General features: G+C 47.9%; 1 protein-coding gene across 2 annotated transcripts in view; it reads left to right on the top strand.

The window, feature by feature from the left end:
• ECEL1 (endothelin converting enzyme like 1) overlaps positions 1–23209 on the top strand; it is a 62271-nt gene that overhangs the window by 19620 nt on the left and 19442 nt on the right. For both annotated transcript variants that reach the window (XM_063131421.1, XM_063131420.1), the window contains exons 2-7: positions 7607–7675; positions 13441–13551; positions 16644–16736; positions 19727–19851; positions 20293–20515; positions 21561–21659. In XM_063131421.1, coding sequence (XP_062987491.1) covers positions 7607–7675; positions 13441–13551; positions 16644–16736; positions 19727–19851; positions 20293–20515; positions 21561–21659 — 720 coding nt within the window. The remainder of the gene's footprint in view (positions 1–7606; positions 7676–13440; positions 13552–16643; positions 16737–19726; positions 19852–20292; positions 20516–21560; positions 21660–23209) is intronic.

Here is a 23209-nt window from a genome sequence, read left to right as displayed (position 1 = left end):
GGCTATCCCACGAATATCTGTAGCTACTAGCCACCGGCCATCATAACCAGTGAACAAGCAGCAGAGCCCGCTGTGTGTGAGAACCAGTGTGGTGTAGTGGTTAGAGTGCTGAACTGGGTGTCGGTAGATCCTGGTTCTAGTCTCCACTTGGCCATGAAGTTCACTGAGGGACTTTGGGCCAGTCACTGGCTCTCAGCCTCACCTACCTCACAGGGTCGTTGTGAAGATCAAATGGAGAGTAGGAGGAGGACCATGTTAGCCATCTTGGGTTCCTTGCAAGAGGAAAAAAGGTGGGATGTAAATGTAATAATGAATAAAACGAAATGAAGTGTGGATGCCACCATTTGTTTTAAAGAGCAGGGGGTTGGAGAGAAAGAGGAAAGGGGTGAGAGAGAGAGAGAGAGAGAGAGACCCCACCACCGCAGTGTCACACATCTCTTTGATTTGTTGGTGCATGTCATGCTCCAGCTACAAAGTCATGCGTCCCATGCTCCAGCTACAAAGTCATGCGTCCCATGCTCCAGCAGAGTGCTTCGCAACTGGGAAGCCATCACTGCTCAATGTTGCCAAATTTATTACAGAGCCCTATCAGGGGGACGTTGTGCGGTGAAATATATTCTTGGCCCTTGAACTGCTGTTTGGAAAACAGGGCCACCTCCAAGTAGATAGAGGTTGACTCTCTCTGCTGTCAAATGTCACACAAGAAGCACAATAGCCCAGGAGAAGGAGAAAAGAGGAAGGAGGAGGAGAAAGAAGAAAGAAGGAGGAGAAAGGAAATGGAGAAAGAAGGAAAAGGAGGAAAGAGGAAGGAGGAGAAAGAAGAAAGAGAAAGAAGAAGGAGAAGGAGAAAGAACAAAGAAGGAGGAAGGAGAAAAGAGAAGAAGAAAGGAGGAAGGAGGAGGAGGAGAAAGAAGAAAGAAGGAGGAGAAAGGAAATGGAGAAAGAAGGAAAAGGAGGAAGGAGAAAGAAGAAAGAGAAAGAAGGAGAAGGAGAAAGAACAAAGAAGGAGGAAGGAGAAAAGAGAAGAAGAAAGGAGGACGGAGGAAGGAGGAGGAGGAGAAAGAAGAAAGAAGGAGGAGAAAGGAAATGGAGAAAGAAGGAAAAGGAGGAAGGAGAAAGGAGGAGAAAGAAGAAAGAGAAAGAAGGAGAAGGAGAAAGAACAAAGAAGGAGGAAGGAGAAAGGAGAAAAGAGAAGAAAGGAGGAATGAGGAGGAGGAGGAGGAGGAGAAAGAAGAAAGAAGGAGGAGAAAGGAAATGGAGAAAGAAGGAAAAGGAGGAAGGAGAAAGGAGGAGAAAGAAGAAAGAGAAAGAAGGAGAAGGAGAAAGAACAAAGAAAGAGGAAGGAGAAAAGAGAAGAAGAAAGGAGGAAGGAGGAAGGAGGAGGAGGAGAAAGAAGAAAGAAGGAGGAGAAAGGAAATGGAGAAAGAAGGAAAAGGAGGAAGGAGAAAGGAGGAGAAAGAAGAAAGAGAGAGAAGGAGAAAGAACAAAGAAGGAGGAAGGAGAAGGGAGAAAAGAGAAGAAGAAAGGAGGAAGGAGGAAGGAGGAGGAGGAGGAGGAGGAGGAGGAGAAAGAAGAAAGAAGGAGAAAGGAAATGGAGAAAGAAGGAAAAGGAGGAAAGAGGAAGGAGGAGAAAGAAGAAAGAGAAAGAAGGAGAAGGAGAAAGAACAAAGAACAAAGAAGGAGGAAGGAGAAAAGAGAAGAAGAAAGGAAGGAGGAGGAGGCGAAAGAAAAAAGAAGGAGGAGAAAGGAAATGGAGAAAGAAGGAAAAGGAGGAAGGAGAAAGAAGAAAGAGAAAGGAGAAGGAGAAAGAACAAAGAAGGAGGAAGGAGAAAAGAGAAGGAGAAAGGAGGAGAATTAGGAGAAGGAGGGAGGAGAAAGAAGATAAAGAAAGAAGGAGAAAGAAGAAAGAAAGAGGAGAAAGAAGTAAGAGAAAGGAGAAGGAGAAAGAAGATGGAGAAAGGCACACTTTGGGGATTATACCAAAGATCCATCTCATCCAGAATTTTGTGCTGGCTCCAAGTTTATGTGGGTCCTTGAGAAAGCACCTCTTTTGTATCTGGTCACTCCAATATAGCTCCTACAGCGTTAACTCTTGTGATGAAGAGGGGATTTCACCCGGTGCTGCCTGCATACAAATGACACCTGCTGAAATTCCCTTTTCAGTACAACTGCAAAAAATACAGGAGCCCTTTCCTCCTTTCCATAGGGTCACCCTAAGTGAGTGATCAGCAGCAACAGCAGGGAGGAGGAGGAGGAGGAGGGGGGGGGGAGAGGAGGAAGGCCCTCAGAAGGCAATTTATCCAGGAACTGGGAACTGGTGTGGGTTGGGCCATCAGCTGCAATCCCCCTCTGTAAAGCATCTTGATTTTCTTTTAAATGAAAGACTAAAATTCTAAGGATGCTGAATTCGGATCCTGCTCATGGTTTTCCTACCCATGTGCCTGTGCGTTGCTACCCCGGAAGACACGTGGCCCCGCTTGCGGTCCCATGGGCGCTGTTGCTTGAGCCAGGGAGCCGGGGGTGTGTGAAATCTCTCCAGGGACGCCTGGGCCCCTTCGTAGCCTCCCAGGCCTCGGTTCCCAAGGCTCCAAAGATGAAAGCCAGTGAGGCCCAAGTGATCTGAATAAATCAATTATTTCAGTGCTTCTGACTGGTCTTGTGATTGATTCTTCGCTGGCAATGCTGCAGCAGCGGGAGGAGACGACGACGACGCCATTAGCTGATTGTTTCTTGACAGGGGAGCCTTTTGTTTGAACGGCATCCAGGAGCAGTGACGGGACGTGGAGGAGGAAGGGGAGGGAGCCCGGGGTGTGTGTGTGAGTGTGTGTGTGTGTGTGTCTGCTAGCAAGGAGCTTTGAGCTTGAGAGCCCCACCAGTTGACAGCCTTCATGCATGGGCAGAATGTCTTCCCCTGGGCATTGAGTAGATGCAACTAGTTACCCACTCAAAACTAGCCGGCTTGGATATTTTAAAGCAACACACACACACACACACACACACACACACACACACACACACAAAAGTATGTTCATATCGCCTGAGTATGTGCAGAGTGCATTGAATAGATGCTGCCTGCCTACCTATCCACAAATCAACTCTCTGTTTGCTGGCGCTGTCCAAAAAAGGACAACGAAAACCATAACGGAAAGGCTCCGTAGGACCTGGGGGCCTGTCTTCACAGTGCAGAATTGGTGCCGTGTTCCTTCTAAACCAGCCTTTCTCAACCTGGGGCGCTCCAGATGTGTTGGACTACAACTCCCAGAATGCCCCAGCCAGTGGCTGGGGCATTCTGGGAGATGCAGTCCAACACATCTGGAGCGCCCCAGGTTGAGGAAGGCTGTTCTAAACCCTGCGATTTCACTTACCTGGGGTGGCATTGGGTGATCCTTGTGGGGTTTCAGGCGGTCATCTGGGTACTGGAACCCCTCTTCTTGGCATCCCACGACCAATTGCCAGTCGCTTTCTGCCAGGACCGCCTCCTGGACTGGCCACGGAGCGAGGTCAGATGATGAAAGAGCTGGGGGGACCTTGCTCCCACCGAAAAAGTCAGGGTAAGTCCGATTTTTTTTTTTACTGTGTGGCTTCGTGGAAAAGCAGCGGCTGCAAATCTGCGTCTGCGTCATACAAGTGACACAGCGCAGATTCGCAGTCACTGCAGGGCTTTGAGCACGTACAGACAGCCCCTAGGAGAAGAACAGATTCCAGAAGCGCCTGGATTTAAACCCCTCAGCTCTCTCAGTCAATCCTCCTATGGAGTTTGGTTCCGTAATGAGAGAGCTACGGAGTTTGATTCTGCAGGTGGCTGAACGGCCCCGAGGAAAGGAAGGTGGTTTTCCTAAAGGTGTCGGGCCGTAATACATTACGGCATTTCTGAGAATTGTTTCTCCCCTGGTCCTTTGCAGTTCTCCAAAAGCCAGCAGCCAGGGTTGGGCTGGATGCACCCATCCATTTCCTCATCCGATTATTATACATCTTGCCATCATGAGTTTGTTCCGCCTCATTTCTCGCTGCTCTTATCTGAGGCTTTCAGTGGGTAAAGTGGGTGGCTGGTAGGAATAGTTAACTATCTCTTTGAATCTGGGATTTCGGGGGGGGCAGGCTACAAGACAGTTTGGCTGTCCTATGGGCTTAAACCCCAGCACCTCTCCTATTAGGAACTGAGCCCCAACGCCAGAGGGATCGGCCTCTAAAGCAGCACCCACAATCGTGATTCTCCTGGCCCAAATCACCCACATCTCAACGCAAACGTATGCAGCACCGTCGCCTCCCACAGGCAACAGTGAGAAAGGAGGGGCTGGAAGGCACAGGAAATGAAAAAATCCGGGAGAGAACGGAGGGCAGGGGGCACGCAGATGTACGGGAAAGGCTCTGAGATACGACAAAATTGGCCGAAGGAAGAATGGACCCAGGGTGGGCCGACGCCTGAGAGCACAGAGCTGGCCTCTCCTGTCGGGGAAGACGCCGCTTTCACGGCCTCGTCCCAGGGTTTATTTTAAGACGGACCAAAGCCCATTTTGTGAAGGCGAGAAAACACTGTGTGCAATGAGAACAGATTTATTTATTTATTTATTTATTTATTTATTTATTTATTACATTTCTATACCGCCCAATAGCCGGAGCTCTCTGGGCGGTTCACATAGGTTTTGTGCAGTTGTGATTGTGGGGTTTTGATGAGAAACTCGACTGTTTGTTTATTTATTAATTAAGGGATAGTATTTCCTTTCCATCTTCATAATTAACTTTCTACCAATAATAGATCACCATTCTCTCTAACAGTAGGGTGACCCTATGGAAAGGAGGACCGGGCTCCTGTATCTCTTAATAGTTGTATTGAAAAGGGGATTTCAGCCGGTGTCATTTGTATGCATGCAGCACCTGGTGAAATTCCCTCTTGATCCCAGGAGTTAAAGCTGCAGGAGCCCTGTTCTTTTTTGTATCTGGTCACCCGAGGGAAGGGCTCCTGCAGCTTTTACTGTTGTGATGAAGAGGGAATTTCGCCAGGTGCTGCATTCATACAAATGACACCGGCTGAAATTCCCTTTTCTACGCAACTGTTAAAGATACAGGAGCCCTGTCCTCCTTTTCATAGGGTCACCCTATCTAACAGCAGACTTGGGTGGTCAATTGCCTATCACTTTGGAAGAGACATTGGGGCCACCCCCCCAAAAAAGGAGTGGTTTTCATGCACCCAAGGTGCTCCCAAGGACACAGAAGTGTAGACGTTTGTAAATGACAAGGAAAAGAAATTTTAACACCCGGCCTATTACCCTGAGAAGGACCTGTGAGCTTCTAGACTTACGGGAGGCAGGGACACCATTACGGTGAGACTTTAGGGCAGAGATCTGGGGGCCCACTCAGCAGAATGAACACCTCCACCCAACACTGCCTTTTTAAGTAAGTGCAGAAGTGGAGGATGGTGGCTCCAATGCCAGCGGGGTAGTGAATCCGCTCCGGGTTTCTGTCAAAACCAATCAGAACTCTAAAGGAGCTATCAAAAGTGCTTGGACAGCTCCCTTAGAGTTCTGACTGAAATCTGGACTGGATTCACCATCCTGGTGGCATTGGAGCCACCAGCCTCCACTGATGTGCATAAATGCATGTTACCATCTAAAGGGGTGAGGTGGGGAGAGGGGGGTCTGTAAGACCATTATGTCCAGAGTCTAAAATTCCCAAATGGCACAGCTGACACAATGTTGAGGGCATGGACACAGAGATGAGCAAATAGTAGAGTAACTCATCTGAGGTGAAGGCTATCAATGGCTACGGTTGTGTGCTATCTCCAGTATTCGAGGCAGTAAGCCTGTGTGCACCAGTTGCTGGGGAACATGGGCAGGAGGGTGCTGTTGCACCATGTCCTGCTTGTTCATCCCTGGCCGATGGCTGGTTGGCCACTGTGTGAACAGAGTGCTGGACTAGATGGACCCTTGGTCTTCAACATTTTTATTAATGATTTGGATTAGAAGGTGCAGGGAACGCTTATCAAATTTGCAGATGACACAAAATTGGGTGTGATAGCTAACACCCTGGAAGACAGAAACAAACTTCAAAGTGATCTTGACAGGCTGGAGTGCTGGGCTGAAAACAACAGAATGACATTTAATAGGGATAAATGCCAAGTTCTACATTTAGGAAATAGAAACCAAAGGCACAGTTACAAGATGGGGGATACTTGGCTCAGCAATACTACAAACGAGAAGGATCTTGGAACGGTTGTAGATCACAAGCTGAATATGAGCCAACAGTGCGATATGGCTGCAAGAAAGGCCAATGCTATTTTGGGCTGCATTAGTAGAAGTATAGCTTCCAAATCACGTGAGGTACTGGTTCCTCTCTATTTGGCCCTGGTTAGGCCTCATCTAGAGTATTGCGTCCACTTCTGGGCTTCACAATTCAAGAAGGATGCAGACAAGCTGGAGTGTGTTCAAAGGAAGGCAACCAGGATGATCAGGGGCCTGGAAACAAAGCCCTATGAAGAGCGACTGAAAGAACTGGGCATGTTCTGGAGAAGAGAAGATTGAGGGGAGACATGATAGCACTCTTCAAATACTTAAAAGGTCGTCACACAGGAGTGCCAGGATCTCTTCTCGATCCTCCCAGAGTGCAGGACACGGAATAACGGGCTCAAGTTAAAGGAAGCCAGATTCCATCTGGACATGTACATTGATGGACATGTACATTACTATATAAATAAATAATTAAAAAATAAAATAAATAATAATAATGACATCAGGAAAAACTTCCTGACTGTTAGAGCAGTACGACAATGGAATCAGTGACCTAGGGAGGTTGTGGGCTCTCCCACACTGGAGGCCTTCAAGAGGCAGCTGGACAACCATAAGTCAGGGATGCTTTAAGGTGGATCCCTGCATTGAGCAGGGGGTTGGACTCGATGGCCTTGTAGGCCTCTTCCAACTCTGCTGTTCTGTGATTCTATGATTCTATGATCCAGCATCCGGGCACTTCTTACGTTCTTACGTTCCTAATACCTTTGCCAGAGGAACCCATGTGTTCGCTACTAAGGTGTCAGTATGGGGTGGGGGGAATCAAACGAAGGGGAAGGTTGGGAGAGGAAAATGGCCAATTGAAGCCCCTGGAAGCTTCATATAAGTACGCTGGACAGAGGAATATTAGTTTTGATGTGTGTGTGTGTGTGTGTGTGTGTGTGTGTGTGTGTGTGTGTGTTTTAAAACTCCTCTCCCCACACTATATGGGGAAATTTCAGGAGGAAAGGAAGGAAAAAGGACACATTTTCCCTTTCCCACTCTCCAGAGTCACCTCTACTATACAACAGTAAAATCCTCAGACACGGGGCTGGCAGCCAGCCCAAAACCTGATCCCTCCATCGCCCTGTAGCACAGCAGAGGAAGGTTTTATAAGGGAGGGAAAGAAATAAGGAGTTCTTTTCCTTTTCCATCCCTGTTAAGCAATTCCCCTCCCCGTGACACACAATTAATTGCTTTTATGGAATGAATCTCAAGGGGAGAAACTGGGCAACCTTATAACTCCTGTCTGGGAGTTTGGGGGGGGGGGGAGGATGGAGGGACAAAGGAAGTCTTGTTTTCCATCTAGGGTGAGGGCCTAACAGATTTTCTCTCCACTGTCGCAGATTGATCAAGATGGGTTGACGTTGTCCGAGAGAACCCTCTACCTGGGACAGGATGAGGAAAGTGAAAAGGTGAGAGAAGAGTGTGCATGTATAACTTCTACACGTGTGGGTCCTATGGGGCTTAATTAGAATAAACTAGCAAAAATATAACTTGAACAAAATATGTCTTTAGTAAGCATCACATTTCAGAACGTGCCACAATTAGTCTTTCTATGTCAAACAATACCTTTCTCCGTAGTTCAGTCCCGAGAGTTTTTGTATCTCTAGATGCTGAGTATTTCGGAAGCTCCTTTTGTAGACTTTCTTAACTTTAATTCACAGGGCAATCCTCAATTTGTAACTCAACATTGTTGTTCAATGTTATTAGCCCTGCGATTATAAAATAATTAATTGTGACGAATACCAATGACGCAAAGATGATTCTCCAGTCTCCATCCCGTTGAAATTCTACTGTACACACAAAACACAGTTCAATTTACCTTTTACATAATGATAGAGCAATCGCTTTCAGCAGAACAACCCGAGGGCTCAGCTACACCAAGCAGATATTCCACTATGAAAGTGGTATTAAAGCGGTGCATAAAATGCAGGAGCCACACTACTGCTTTATAGTGGTATTGAAGTGCACTGACCACTGTTGGGGCCCGTGACACATACAACATCCTGCTTTCACACCACTTTCATAGTGTTATATCCTGCTTGGTGTAGTTGTGTTATCGGCCCCAACAGTTGTCAGTGCACTTCATTACCACTATAAAGCAGTAGTGTAGATCCTGCAGTGCTCTTCAGTACTGCTATAAAGCTAGGGTGACCATATTTTGGAAACCAAAAAGGAGGACAACATGGTCGCCCCCCCAAGGGGGCGTGTCCAGTACCAAGGGGGCGTGCCCACCCAAACATAGCCTTGGTCACATGTCTGATTTTACAGCACACATTTAAGACAAATCTCTTCTTCATAACATCTTAATGTTAAAATCACTGAAATAAAGAACAAGTGAGAGATTCAATGTATCTGAAATTAACTTCACTCACTCCTACTTTTGTAGGTTTTGCTGTACTTTGAAGCTTTTGCTATACTCTGTGTGTTACATTCTCCCCTTCCCTCAAATATCTTTTCTGACTGTATCTTCACTCATTGCAAGCTGCTGTTGTTGTTAACAGGGTTTGCTACTGGCCCCGGATCTGTTTCAAATTTGGTATGGCTAAAGCTCTAACTAAAAGCTATCATGGTGCCAACTTTCAGCTCTTTATCTTTAAAAATGACAGTTTAAAAAATAATAATTTTAAAACCTCAATTTTTAAAAAATTCCTAAAAAATCAATGGATGAACGGATCTGTTTCAAATTTGGTATGACTAAAGCCCTTCCTAAGAGCTACCGTTGTGCCAAGTTTCATGTCTTTATCTTAAAAAATGATGGAGTTATAAGCATTTTTGTTAATTCCCATTAGAGCTGCTCTTTGGAAAAAAATCCGGATTCCCCCTCCCCTCCCGGATTCCCCCCCCCTCCCGGATTTGCCGGTCATATGGTCACCCTAATAAAGCAGGCTCCTGCCTTTTATATACCGCTTTCATAGCGGAATATCCTGCTTGGTGTAGATGAGCCCTGAGTCCCTTTTTAGGTTGTTACTTCTCTTAGCCCTCCCTCTGAGTGAGGACTCCGCTCAAAGGACTAAACTATCTACTCTATAGGTAGGGTGACCATGTGAAAAGGAGGACAGGGCTCCTGTATCTTTAACAGTTGCATAGAAAAGGGAATTTCAGCAGGTGTCATTTGTATATATGGGGAACCTGGGGAAATTCCATCTTCATTACAACAGTTAAAGGTGCAGGGGCTATACTAGAGTGACCAGATTCAAAAGAGGGCAGGGCACCTGCAGCTCTAAATGTTGTGATGAAGAGGGAATTTCACCAGGTTCCCCATATATACAAATGACACCTGCTGAAATTCCCTTTTCAATACAACTGTTAAAGATACAGGAGCCCTGTCCTCCTTTTCATAAGGTCACCCTACTATAGGGGTTACAAGTAAATCTACTGTGGCGTGTTTATGCTCATTCCCACCCCAGCTCCTTATGGGATAGATCCTGCAAATAGGACCGATCCAGATTAGAGAGGGATTGGCAAGGATCCTCCTTGACTGAGGCCCCCCTCGCTGTTTGATTATCTTCTCAAAGCAGCTGGTTTTGGGACGCCGCCAGCCGTTTTAATTCCCCACAATAAGAAATTTGGAAGCTGCCTTATCCCCTTGGCCCATTTAGCCCTGCATTGCCGACACTGACTGGCAGCAAGGTTTCAGGCAAGAGCTTTTCCAGGCCTATCTGGAGATGCTGGGGATCGAGAACCTGGGACCTTCTGCATACGAAGCAGATGCCCTGTCACTGAGCCACGCCCCCTCCTGCCTCCACCCCTGCCCAATGCCCTGGGGTCATGCTACATTGGGCACCCTGGTTAAGGTGACCATATGGAAAGGAGGACAGGGCTCCTGTATCTTTAACAGTTGTATTGAAAAGGGAATTTCAGCAGGTGTCATTTGTATATATGGAGAACCTGGTGAAATTTCCTCTACATCACAACAGTTAAAGCTGCAGGTGCCCTGTCCTCTTTTAAATCTGGTCACAGTATAGCTGCAGTATAGCTCCTGCAGCTTTAACTGTTGTGATGAAGAGGAAATTTCACCAGGTGCGTCATGCATACAAATGACACCTGCTGAAATTCCCTTTTCTGTGCAATTGTTAAAGATACAGGAGCCCTGTCCTCCTTTTCATATGGTCACCCTAACCCTGGTGCATTGTGGGAATTCAAAATGCGAGGGAGCTTTCCAGCTGCTGCTCCCCAGCTGCTGTCACCAAAGAAGCTCGTGGCGGAGGGAGAAGGCAAGAGACATAGGAGGAGGTCATCATAGGTGTGGAAGCCAGTGGAGCCAGGGCAGGCATCACCACTGGAGACCACTGCCAGGACACTTGGACCCCAGCAGCTGCACAAAGATGCTGGGTGGTGCCAATGCCAGCCATGCCCTAAAATGACAGGATCGGGGAAGAACGTTGCTGTGTCTTCACAGTACCACGACTATCTATGGCATCAAGGGTAGGCATGATAGTATGGTGACCCTATGAAAAGGAGGACAGGGCTCCTGTATCTTTAACAGTTGTATTGAAAAGGGAATTTCAGCAGGTGTCATTTGTATATATGGGGAACCTGGTGAAATTCCTTCTTCATCACCACAGTTAAAGCTGCAGGTGCCCTGCCCTCTTTTAAATCTGGTCACTCTAGTATAGCTCCTGCAGCTTTAACTGTGGTGATGAAGAGGGAATTTCACCAGGTTCTCCATATATACAAGTGACACCTGCTAAAATTCCCCTTTCTACGCAACTGTTTAAAGACACAGGAGCCCTGTTCTCCTTTTCATATGGTCACCCTACATGGTAGGGTACCTACTGAGGGCCCCACACTCTAGCTGGGGCCCACTGATAAGACCCCATTAGACTTGTGCCTCCTGTTGACCACTGTAAACTGCCTATTGAACTTCTTCTTGCTCCAGCCCAGACAGTGGCAGTGGTGAGAAGGAGTGGGATATGGGGTGACCATATGAAAAGGAGGACCAGGCTCCTGTATCTTCAACAGTTGTATTGAAAAGGGAATTTGTATAAATGATGTCATTTGTATCTATGGAGAACCTGGTGAAATGTCCTCTTCATCACAACCGTTAAAGCTGCAGGTGCCCTGCCCTCTTTGAAATCTGGTCACAGTGTAGCTGAAAGCAGTTCAGCTAAAGCTTACCACCATAGGGCCATCTGTTATCCCTGGACCTGGGTAGCACCAAAAGGATCATTAAGCAGAGACTCTTGGATATTGATACTCAGGAATTACAGCAAGCTGCACGGGGCCCATGTTCCCCGTATGCCTTGGGGCTATGGGATCACGACCAAAATAGTGTACCTCTGTATTTAAGCTGGTTATCTATACCCAAATATAGGCGGGCATTTTCCCTAGCAAGGCTTAATGCTATGCCTTCTAGGGTAACGGAGGGCAGATTTGGGAAAGTCCCACTAGCAGATAGATCAGCCTTCCTCAACCTGGGGCGCTCCAGATGTGTTGGACTGCACCTCCCAGAATGCCCCAGCCAGCAGAGCTGGCTGGGGCATTCTGGGAGTTGTAGTCCAACACATCTGGAGCGCCCCAGGTTGAGGAAGGCTGAGATAGATGCTGCCCCTGTAACAACGAGGAGGTGGAATCTATCTCCCACGTATTATTCAACTGCAGCTTCTATCAGGAGGCAAGAAAAGCCCTTATCCATCCTTTCACGCAACGATTACCTGGACGATCGTCCGTGACCCTTATGTCGGTCCTTTTACAGGCTCAAAACAAGCATACCACCGAACAAGTTGCTAAATTTCTTAATCACGCAATCCTTACCAGATCAGTTATGGTGGCAGGACTTTCCTTTGCTTCTAGCGCAGAACTTTAAGGAGGCTCATGTAATCATACTCTGTTTTATTTTCATGTATTTAAAATATTTATTATGGGTTTTTATATGTTTTATTGGTCTGTTGACTGTAATAAAGGGAATTGAAACTTGTAGCTGCAGCTGGTTCCTCTCTATTCGGCCCTGGTTAGGCTTTATATAGAGTATTGCGTCCAGTTCTGGGCTCCACAATTCAAGAAGGACGAAGACAAGCTGGAGCGTGTTCAGAGGAAGGCAACCAGGATGATCATGGGTCTGGAAACAAAGCCCTATGAAGAGAGACTGAAAGAACTGGGCATGTTTAGCCTGGAGAAGAGAAGATTGAGGGGAGACATGAGAGCACTCTTCAAAGACTTAAAAGGTTGTCACACAGAGGAGGGCCAGGATCTCTTCTCGATCCTCCCAGAGTGCAGGACACGGAATAACGGGCTCAAGTTAAAGGAAGCCAGATTCCAGCTGGACATCAGGAAAAACTTCCTGACTGTTAGAGCAGTACGACAATGGAATCAGTTACTTAGGGAGGTTGTGGGCTCTCCCACCCTAGAGGCCTTCAAGAGACAGCTGGACAGGCATCTGTCAGGGATGCTTTAGGATGGATTCCTGCATTGAGCAGGGGGTTGGACTCGATGGCCTTGTAGGCCCCTTCCAACTCTGCTATTCTATGATTCTATGATTCTATAGCTCCTGCAGCTTTAACTGTTGTGATGAAGAGGGAATTTCACCAGGCTCTCCATAGATACAAATGACCCCAGTTGTAATTCCCTTTTCTATGCAACTGTTAAAGATATAGGAGCCCTGTCCTCCTCTTCATAGGGTCACCCTAATAGCTAATACCCTAGAAGACAGAAACGAACTTCAAAGTGATCTTGATAGGCTGGAGCGCTGGGCTGGAAACAACAGAATGAAATTTAATAGGGATAAATGCCAAGTTCTACATCTAGGAAATAGAAACCAAATGCACAGTTACAAGATGGGGGATACTTGGCTCAGCAAACGAGAAGGATCTTGAAATTGTTGCAGATCGCAAGCTGAATATGAGCCAACAGTGTGATATGGCTGCAAGAAAGGCCAATGCTATTTTGGGCTGCATTAATAGAAGTATAGCTTCCAAATCGCGTGAGGTACTGGTTCCTCTCTATTCGGCCCTGGTTAGGCCTCATCTAGAGTATTGCGTCCAGTTCTTGGTGACAGTGGGGATGAGAAAGGAGGCTCTTTGAGGGAGCAGGTGTGGGGGGGGTGTCCATTGAGGTTCTCTTGGCCAAGGGCCCACAGAAACCTGGAAGTGGCCATCACAGCCTTCCCACAACCGCTGGGAAATCTGGGCAGTTTGCCTTGATTCACTGGTCCTTTTGCTGCCTCCTCTCTCCTCAGATCTTGGCTGCCTATCGGGTCTTCATGGAGCGTCTCTTGGGCTTGTTGGGAGCTGAGCATGTAGAACAGAAAGCCAAGGAGATCCTGCACCTGGAGCAGAGGTTGGCTAACGTGAGTACGTGCGGCACTGTCCTCCTGCTTGACCACAGCGTATGGCTGGGTCTTCCTGGTCAGAAGAATTAGGAACCAGGCCTGGTGCTGGCCTCACATGGGAGGAGACCAATATGACCAGGCCAGATCATCTCACCAGCAATTATCCTGGGTGGCAGCTCATGAGTCCCAACCCTCAGGATCAGAGCTCACGATGATGAGGATGGAGAAGAGGATAATTTCTTTAGGGTGATCATACGGAAAGGAGAACTGGGCTCCTGTATCTTTAACAGTTGTGTAGAAAAGAGAATTTCAGCAGGTGTCATTTGTATGCAGGCAGCACTTGGTAAAATTCCCTCTTCACCATAACAGTTAAAGCTGCAGGAGCTATACTAGAAGGACCAGATACAAAAGAGGGCAGGGCTCCTGTAGCTTTAACTGCTGCAACGAAGAGGGAATTTCACCAGGTGCTGCATGCACACAAATGACACCTGCTGAAATTCCTTTTTCTATTCAACTGTTAAAGATACAGGAGCCCTGTCCTCCTTTCCATAGGGTTACCCTAGATTTCCTAGATTCCTTTCTCAATAAAAGATTCAAGGAGACTTACAACCAAATTAAAACAGACAAAATTTAAAATAGCTAAAAGAATTAACTACAAAATGCCACTGCCCAGTTAAATAACACCAGGACTAGACAGAATGAAATTTAATAGGGATAAATGCCAAGTTCTACATTAAGGAAATAGAAACCAAAGGCACAGTTACAAGATGGGGGATACTTGGCTCAGCAATAATACAAACAAGAAGGATCTTGGAATTGTTGTAGATCACAAGCTGAATAGGAGCCAACAGTGCGATATGGCTGCAACAAAGGCAGATGCTACTTTGGGCTGCATTAAAAGAAGTATAGCTTCCAAATTACGTGAGGTACTGGTTCCTCTCTATTCGGCCCTGGTTAGGCCTCATCTAGAGTATTGCATCCAGTTTTGGGCTCCACAATTCAAGAAGGACGCAGACAAGCTGGAGCATGTTCAGAGGAGGGCAACCAGGATGATCAGGGGTCTGGAAACAAAGCCCTATGAAGAGAGACTGAAAGAACTGGGCATGTTTAGCCTGGAGAAGAGAAGATTGAGGGGAGACATGAGAGCACTCTTCAAATACTTCAAAGGTTGTCACACAAAGGAGGGCCAGGATCTCTTCTCGATCCTCCCAGAGTGCAGGACACGGAATAACGGGCTCAAGTTAAAGGAAGCCAGATTCCGGCTGAACATCAGGAAAAACTTCCTGACTGTTAGAGCAGTACGACAATAGAACCAGTTCCCTTGGGAGGTTGTGGGCTCTCCCACGCTAGAGGCCTTCAAGAGGCAGCTGGACAGCCATCTGTCAGGGATGCTTTAGGGTGGATTCCTGCATTGAGCAGGGGGTTGGACTCGATGGCCTTGTAGGCCCGTTCCAACTCTGCTATTCTATGATTTTACCACTTTTCCCAGGAGAACCATCCTGCTCTTATGCAAACAATCTTCTCTGTGGGCATGGAGGGGGGGGTCTGAAATGAATGTGCTGGTAGGATGGCGAAATGCCTCCGCTCAGCTGTCAAGTCTGCATCGGTGGGCATCCCTCACAGGGTTTTTTAATTTGCTAGGGTCACCTGAAAAACCGAAGGTATCAAAATCTGCATCTATCATTTGAGTTTTGAGCTGGAAATTCTTAGGGAGTTTTTAGGAAGAGGCTTGTGTGAGTCTGGGGCATTAAATTCCCGGGTTTGCTAATCCATGCTGGCTTAACGTCCATTTCCCCCTCCGGTTGAAGTGTTATAAAATGGATTTGTTGCGTAGACAGGGCAAGTGAGTGATAGACAGACCCTTTGCTCAAAATGTTAAAACTTGCAGTTTGCAAACACTTTTATTTTGCTTAATTTAACCACAATGACAAAAGCCACTTCCCTTTTCACAACCAAAGGTTAAATAGTTCTAGACGTTTAACTCTCATATTTCTCCTCTCTTAAAAGAAGGGGAAGTTTCCAGAGAGGTTTTCAGCGCAATCAAGCAGGACAGCCTTCTCCATCCTGGTCCCCTCCAGATGTGTTGGACTACAGCCCCCATCATGCTGGCTGGGCATGATGGGAATTGTAGTCCAACACATCTACATGGCCCAGACTGGAGAAGCCTGGGCTAAGTAGTCGAGTATTCCCTAATTAGCATGAAGAAAATGATTTTTTTACTCATTCGGTCATATCTCCAAAGCCAAATGCAGGTAGATGGAGGGACTCCCTACCTAATCACAACAGAAAAGACAGCTGTGACAATGTTTATAGTCCACAACGACTGGAGAAATCTTCTCTTTATCAAGGGCAATTGATTTCTTCAAAACTTTGAATTAATGCATACAGCTCCTTGCTTCTGACTCATTGATGGAAGTTTTGAGGAAACCAACTGCCCTTGATAAAGAGAAGAGTCTAGGTTGCTGTAAACATTGGCGGGGTTAGTTTTTTTTTCTTTTGGCTTTTACAGCTGTTTTCTTTAATCCCCTTCATTGCTGCTGCTGTGGCTTTTGGTTGTCCACCTCACCTACCCTTGGAGTAATGGCCTAGCCTGATAGGTCTGGAAACAAAGCCCTATGAAGAGAGACTGAAAGAACTGGGCATGTTTAGCCTGGAGAAGAGAAGATTGAGGGGAGACATGAGAGCACTCTTCAAATACTTAAAAGGCTGTCACACAGAGGAGGGCCAGGATCTCTTCTCAATCCTCCCAGAGTGCGGGACACGGAATAACGGGCTCAAGTTAAAGGAAGCCAGATTCCGGCTGGACATCAGGAAAAAAATCCTGACTGTTAGAGCAGGACAACAATGAAACCTAGGGAGGTTGTGGTCTCTCCCACACTAGAGGCATTCAAGAGGCAACTGGACAGCCACCTGTCAGGGATGCTTTAAGGTGGAGTCCTGCATTGAGCAGGGGGTTGGACTTGAAGACCTTATAGGCCCCTTCCAACTTTACTATTCTATGAGTCTATGACCCACCCAGTTCCCTACCTTCGTGTCAGTTCTGGTCCTAAGCAGGCACAGCGCAGAGGAAGAATCATGCCGTCCGTTTCCTCCCTCTGCCCATTTCACAGATCACGGTCTCAGAGTACGACGACCTGCGCAGGGACATCAACTCCATGTACAACAAGGTGACCCTGGGGGAGCTGCAGCGCATCACACCTAATGTAAGTTTGGGGTGATGGAAGTTGACGCTAAGCATCTCAGGAATGGGCCAGTCAGCAAAGACAAATGAGGTGTGCTGAATCTCCCGTGGGTCACCACAGAAGGGTCACCACAACGTTCTACTTGGTGGGACATGACTGTATGGGCAAAAAAAAGGAGGACCGTCTGCTTGAGCTGGACCACCCAGTCCTCCTTGGCCAATTCAACTGTTCTAGTATTATGGGATTGGGGTTGGTCTGCATGAACCCAGTGCCTGTGATTGCAAACAGATCCAGGTTCCCTTCCTACACTGTCATATTTCTGTAAATAGCGCAGATTCTGGGAGGCCACACCTCTCCAAGGCCAGACAATAGACAGATGATGGCTGATAACGTTGATGTATTTCAAGGGGCGCTGGGATGGGCCAAGAAGGCCTGATGGGTGGAGATGTCTCGTCTTGTCTTCCTCTCACAAGACTATTCTGGAAGGGGGGGTTACCTTCCTCTTCCCCCTCCCTACAAAATGGGGTGAGAACAATGAGTCTCGGGTGAGAACAATGGAAGGAAGCAAAACCAATGGTGTAATTGTTAGTCAGGGCCAGGGCTGGCCCTCCCAGGATGCGGGATGAAGCACCCACCCCAGGTGGGAGGAACAATGAATTGCACCGCTCCCTCCACCCCTGCCCTGGTCAGGAGGGCCTGCTGCCACTTCCTCCATTTGCTGTCTGGATCACCCACCCATCACGTCCAGAAATGTACAAGCAAGGTCCTGGGACATCCCTCCCATGCCTGGCTCTGAGGAAGGACTCCCTCAGAGCCAGGCATTTTGGCCTGGTGGGCTTTCTGAAGTGCTGAATCGGTTGCTTCCTCTGGCCACATGGCTAGGCGGTGAAGGTAAGGGGAAAGAGCAGGGTGGTGGGAGCACGATACAGCGACGGTAAGACTTCTATCACAAAAGTGCTTTAAGTGATGAATGTCTAGGAAAAATGAACTATGGGTAAGCACTGGAGGCCCTGAGTTTCCACCGCTCAGAAGTCATGCACATAACACAGACTTCTTCAATTTTAGAGCCCCATGATCCTTCCCAAGTGTAATTGGCAAAGCAGGCAACCGCTCAGCTTCTAAAGAAGGAAAATAATAACCACGGCTTACAAGCTTTACTGCTCGTAGCCAAAGTACGCCGGAATCCCAAACAACAAAATAAGCATTTTATATCATCAAATAATAAATATGTGCATCCGATCGTCGAATGCTGGGGAAAGCTAAAGTATGCTGGTATTTATCCTGGTCGTGCTTTTTATATTGTATTGGTATTTGTGTTTTTAAATTGTTGGTTGGTTTATTATGCTCTTCATAGTTTTAATTTTTGTGAACCGCCCAGGGAGCTTCGGCTATTGGGCGGTATAGAAATGAAATAATAAATAAATAAATAAATATTTGTTGTCTTTTGGCCCTGGGGCTGAAAAAATTATTATTATTATTATTATTATTATTATTATTATTATTATTATTATTATTAAATAAATATTTATTTCTTGCCCACCTCTCCCTCTGGATCGAGGCGGGGTACAACACAAATACAAAACACTATAAAATTGGTCCCTGGACACTGTAAGTGTCCAGGGACCAATTTCCAAGGAAGGTGCATCCTGGGTGAGTCCTGGGCCTTAGCTAGACCTAGCAGTCTAGTGGGACGGAGGGGTGAAGATCTCATGATATTTTTATCATGAGAACTCCCCTTCTGATCACACGCAGTACGTGATGACCACAGAGGGAGAGGTGTTGCACCTGCCATTTTGTTTTTTTCTTAAAGAAGAAGATGCGCATGATGGGACCTCTGCACGGCTCCTCGCGAGGAACTGGAATAAACCACGACGCTCGGTCACACATTCCGCGGTCTTGGGATCAGCCCGGGACCGCGGAAAAAATTCGGCTCAAAGGGTAGGGCGAGATCCCAGGGCAAGGGAGGAATCATCCCTCCTTGATCCCTGGTTCCTCTGTGCGTCATGTCAACACACAGGGACGATCCTGGGGATCGCCCTGGGATTTCGCCCCATCTAGCTATGGCCCTAGAATCCCTGAAACTTCTCACCGCTCGGGTCAACTGGAAGAAGGTTGATTCCAGTTCCATGCACTGCCTGCCCCAATCAAGGCATGAGAAAGCTGTGGCGTTACACCCCACAAGTCACTTCCCAAATGTATGTCTGCAGTTTGTAAGTCTGTGGTTCTTAGAATGTTGGCCTGAGTGGGCGGAGTTAGAATGTCTGGGGAAGGGGAGGAGTGATATATAAGGGAAGGACGGAGGGGATTGAGGGGGACTTTTAGGTCCTCTTAGAGTCTTTAGTGCTCTCTGTGTTTAGAGTACTTAAGTCCTGGAAATTTGAGGTTCAGTGTAGAGAGTGGTGTCTTTGGAGTATGGTGTGCACCTAGTTGACGTATATTAAACAATACCGATAATAAAGAAAGCTCAAGAGTGATTGTGTGAGAGAAAGGAAGGCGTGTATGTGAATGAGTGAAAGGATTGGATGAAAGGTTTCAAAAAGGGTTTTAAATGTTTTAATTTGAAACAAAGCTTGTGAACTTTTAAAAATAAATTTTAATTATTTTGTTTTTAACTACCACAAAAATCCCACGTGTCTGTTTGGCATTTATCCTCTGAAGTTTATTCATTTAGCACCCACTCTGACAATCATTCCCCTCAGCACATATAACTCACAGTGTTTTATTTTATATATTGAAATCCATCTCCATTTAAACCCCTTTCTCCACATAGTTTGGAGGAAGGTGGTTTTTGTCCCTCGCCTCAGGCGTATCAAGCGGTGGTGCTTGGCTTGAGCAGGGAGTGTCCGTGGCCGGGTCTGTTGTTCAGAGCCTGTGTCGTGGCAAAAGCCACCCCCAAAGCCACCCAGAACCCGGAAGGTCCGGGTGCCACCGTGGCCACATGGGCGGAAACGGGACAGGCTGCCGGTGACTCCGCCGGCAGTAACGGCGGCCGTTCTTTTTACCTCCGCCAGTTGAAATGGAAGCGACTCCTCGACAGGATATTCCACGAGAATTTTTCCGAGGACGAGGAAGTGGTGCTGCTGGCCACCGACTACATGCAGCGGGTCTCTGCCCTCATCCACTCCACGCCAATCAGGTAAGGGGAGGGAGGAGGGAAGTCCAAGTGCTGCTTGGAAGAGCGGGAGGGGCTGAAACTCTGCAGGGGATGCAGGCCGGTAAAGCCGGTCTGCTTGATTCTGCCGGAAATAGAAAAGTGGACCTCGGGGATGGGGACATGCAGTGGAGGCTGGCAACTCTGATGTCAGTGGGGCAGCGAATCCGCTCCGGGTTTCAGTCAGAATTCCAAAGGAATTCTCCAAGGTGCAGAAGCACTTTGGACAGCTCTTTTAGAGTTCTGACTGGTTCTGACTGAAACCTGGAGCGGATTCGCCGCCCCACTGACATCAGAGCCACCAGCCTCTACTGGCTAAATGAGTCCTCTATGGGTCGTCCTCTGGCCATTCCATACAAGCCGCCATGTGAAGACAGAGCCGATTCCTCTCCCAAAGCCGTCTCTCTTGGCCTCCTCCGATTCCAGGGTCCTCCACAACTATATGCTGTGGCGCATTGCGGTGGTGCTAAGTGAACACCTGTCCACGCCCTTCCGGGACGCCATCCACGAGCTCGCCAAGGAGATGGAGGGTGCGGAGAAGCAGCTGGAACTGGGCAAAGTGTGCCTGAGCCAAGCCAACAAGCACTTTGGCATGGCGCTGGGGGCACTCTTCGTGGAGGAATACTTCTCCTCCACCAGCAAGGCCAAGGTAGGAGCTGACCTAAGATGGAGCAGTGAAGGTAGTCTGGGGTTTGATAGGGTGGGGATGGCAGCTATGTCATGATCATAGAATAGCAGAGTTGGAAGGGGCCTACAAGGCCATCAAGTCCAACCCCCTGCTCAATGCAGGAATCCACCCTAAAGCATCCCTGAAAGATGGTTGTCCAGCTGCCTCTTGAAGGCCTCTAGGGTGGGAGAGCCCACAACCTCCCTGGGTAACAGGTTCCATTGTTGTACTGCTCTAACAGTCAGGAAGTTTTTCCTGATGTCCAGCTGGAATCTGACTTCCTTTAACTTGGGCCCGTTATTCTGTGTCCTGCACTCTGGGAGGATAGAGAAGAGATCCTGGCCCTGATGACCCAAGGGCCAGAGGGGTATGACTTAGGGTGACCCTATGGAAAGGAGGACCGGGCTCCTGTATCTTTAACAGTGGCATAGAAAAGGGAATTTCAGCAGGGGTCATTGGTACGCATGCAGCACCTGGTGGAATTCCCTCTTCCTCACAACAGTTAAAGCTGCAGGAGCCCTGCCTAGCGTGACCCGATGCAAAAGAAGATATGGCTCCCAGTTGCTGGGGAAGATGGGTGGGAGGGTGCTGTTGCACTTGTGTCCTGCTTGTTGGTCCCTGGCCGACGGCTGGTTGGCCTCTCTCTTCTCGATCCTCCCAGAGTGCAGGACATGGAATAACGGGCTCAAGTTGAAGGAAGCCAGATTCCAGCTGGACATCAGGAAAAACTTCCTGACAGTTAGAGCAGTACGACAATGGAACCAGTTACCTAGGGAGGTTGTGGGCTCTCCCACCCTAGAGGCCTTCAAGAGGCAGCTGGACAACCCTCTGTCAGGGATGCTTTAGGGTGGATTCCTGCATTGAGCAGGGGGTTGGACTCGATGGCCTTGTAGGACCCTTCCAACTCTGCTATTCTATGATTCTATGATTCTATGAACAGAGTGCTGGACTAGATGGACCCTTGGTCTGATCCAGCATCAGGGCTCTTCGTATGTTCTTATGTTTTTGATGACCCTCTTTCGATCAGGTGCAGCAGCTAGTGGAAAACATCAAACACATCCTGGACCGGCGACTGGAAGAACTCGACTGGATGGATGAAGAAACCCGGCGAGCAGCCCGCGCCAAGGTGGGTAGTCATGGCCAGGAACTGAGGAAGAATTCTGCCCACCCCAGAGGCTGCAGGCTGAGGGTCGTGCAACACAGATCAAGACCGTGTCATGATTCTTACTAAGTTCCCATTCGTTGCTGAATTTTAACAACCTTTCTCTGCTCGCAACTAAGGAGACAGAAGGCAATGAAAAGGCGGGCTTTTTCATCTCTCAGTGCAGGGTAGGGGTGCAGAATGTCAGGTTTGGGGGGGCAGATTTGGCCTTCCAGGGCTCCCCCTTTTCCACAACCACTAATCTTTCAGCGGCTTACGAGCCTTAGTGCATTCGAAAAAGTGGAAAGGCATCTCCTGAGCCTTAGTTCTTGGCAGTAAGAGCTTTAAGCTAAAATACGCTGGTATTTTTTTAAAAAAAAAATTGGCCCCACCTCTTTTTGCTTTGGACCCGCCCAGCACTGGCACGTGAACCCCAAGAGTTTCTCTGAAATGGAACGCAGGCCTCAGGCTGCAACCCCCCGTGTAGAGTGCGGGGCCTTGTGAAGGTGACGCTGGCCTCATGGGGCACGCTTCCCTCCCCATGACTGGGGGTGAAGTTTCAATGACTCAACACATCCGGGTGGGGCTGATCACCCGGCTTCCGACCATGTGTCTGGCATTTTGCCAAGTGGAAGGAGCGCCAGTTCCAGGGGAAAGACCCACAGAATCAACCTATGCAACGGGTAGCGATGTGCGAATCAGAAAAAGGTGAGGCCACTGAAGTTCTCAGAATCCAGCTCACGTCCGTACCAGATAGCGCACTTTGGTTTTCGCTTTCGCATGAGCACCTGTGTCTAATTTTGTACATTCCCCATCCACCCCAAATGTATGCATCAATTGTGCACGTCTTTGCAGTGTACAGATTCTTCTCCCGTTAAGGTGTATTGGCACGCATTTTACAAACGCAATGATGATTAGGTTTTGGTCCATGAATCGCATTGCAAGCTTCGAAAGGAGTGGACCTTGATCGCAGATCGCATCCACATCCATGTTCGGTATGCGACATGCGAACTGGGCAAAACTCTGATATTAAAAAAAACCAAACTGAAATGAACTTCTCGTACATCCCTAACGATGGGTCATTTCAAATGTCACCCCTGTAACATTGCAGGCATCTCTACCCCTCGGGTAGTATTTAAAGGGCCCCAGAACGAGGATTTTAATCCATGTTAGTGCTTCTGAAAGAGCCAACTACATGATACCTACTAAGGCTGTGCACAGCTGCCCCCTCGATTCACCTGGGAGGCTGCTTCAGCGCTTCCGAATTGGCCCCAATTCGACTTGCGGAGCTTTGGAACCACCCAGATTCCATAGGACGCCCTTCCCCTCCTGGTCAGCCCCTGAACCCACCGAACTGCTGCCTACCCCATCCGGGGGATGCACCTGAACCCTCTGTTCATGCCAGCGAGCTGCCTGTCCTCCAGGAGAACAGCTCTGGCCTGCTGTTGATGTAGTGTTGTAAACTGCAGCCGCCAGAAAAGACCATCTCCAGCTGCCGTAGTTTACAACACTAGATCTTCAGCAGGCAAGAGGGG

The sequence above is a fragment of the Elgaria multicarinata genome, chromosome 8, assembly GCF_023053635.1.
Source record: "Elgaria multicarinata webbii isolate HBS135686 ecotype San Diego chromosome 8, rElgMul1.1.pri, whole genome shotgun sequence".
Lineage (NCBI taxonomy): Eukaryota > Metazoa > Chordata > Lepidosauria > Squamata > Anguidae > Elgaria > Elgaria multicarinata.
This window is presented reverse-complemented; position numbering and strand designations above follow the sequence as displayed.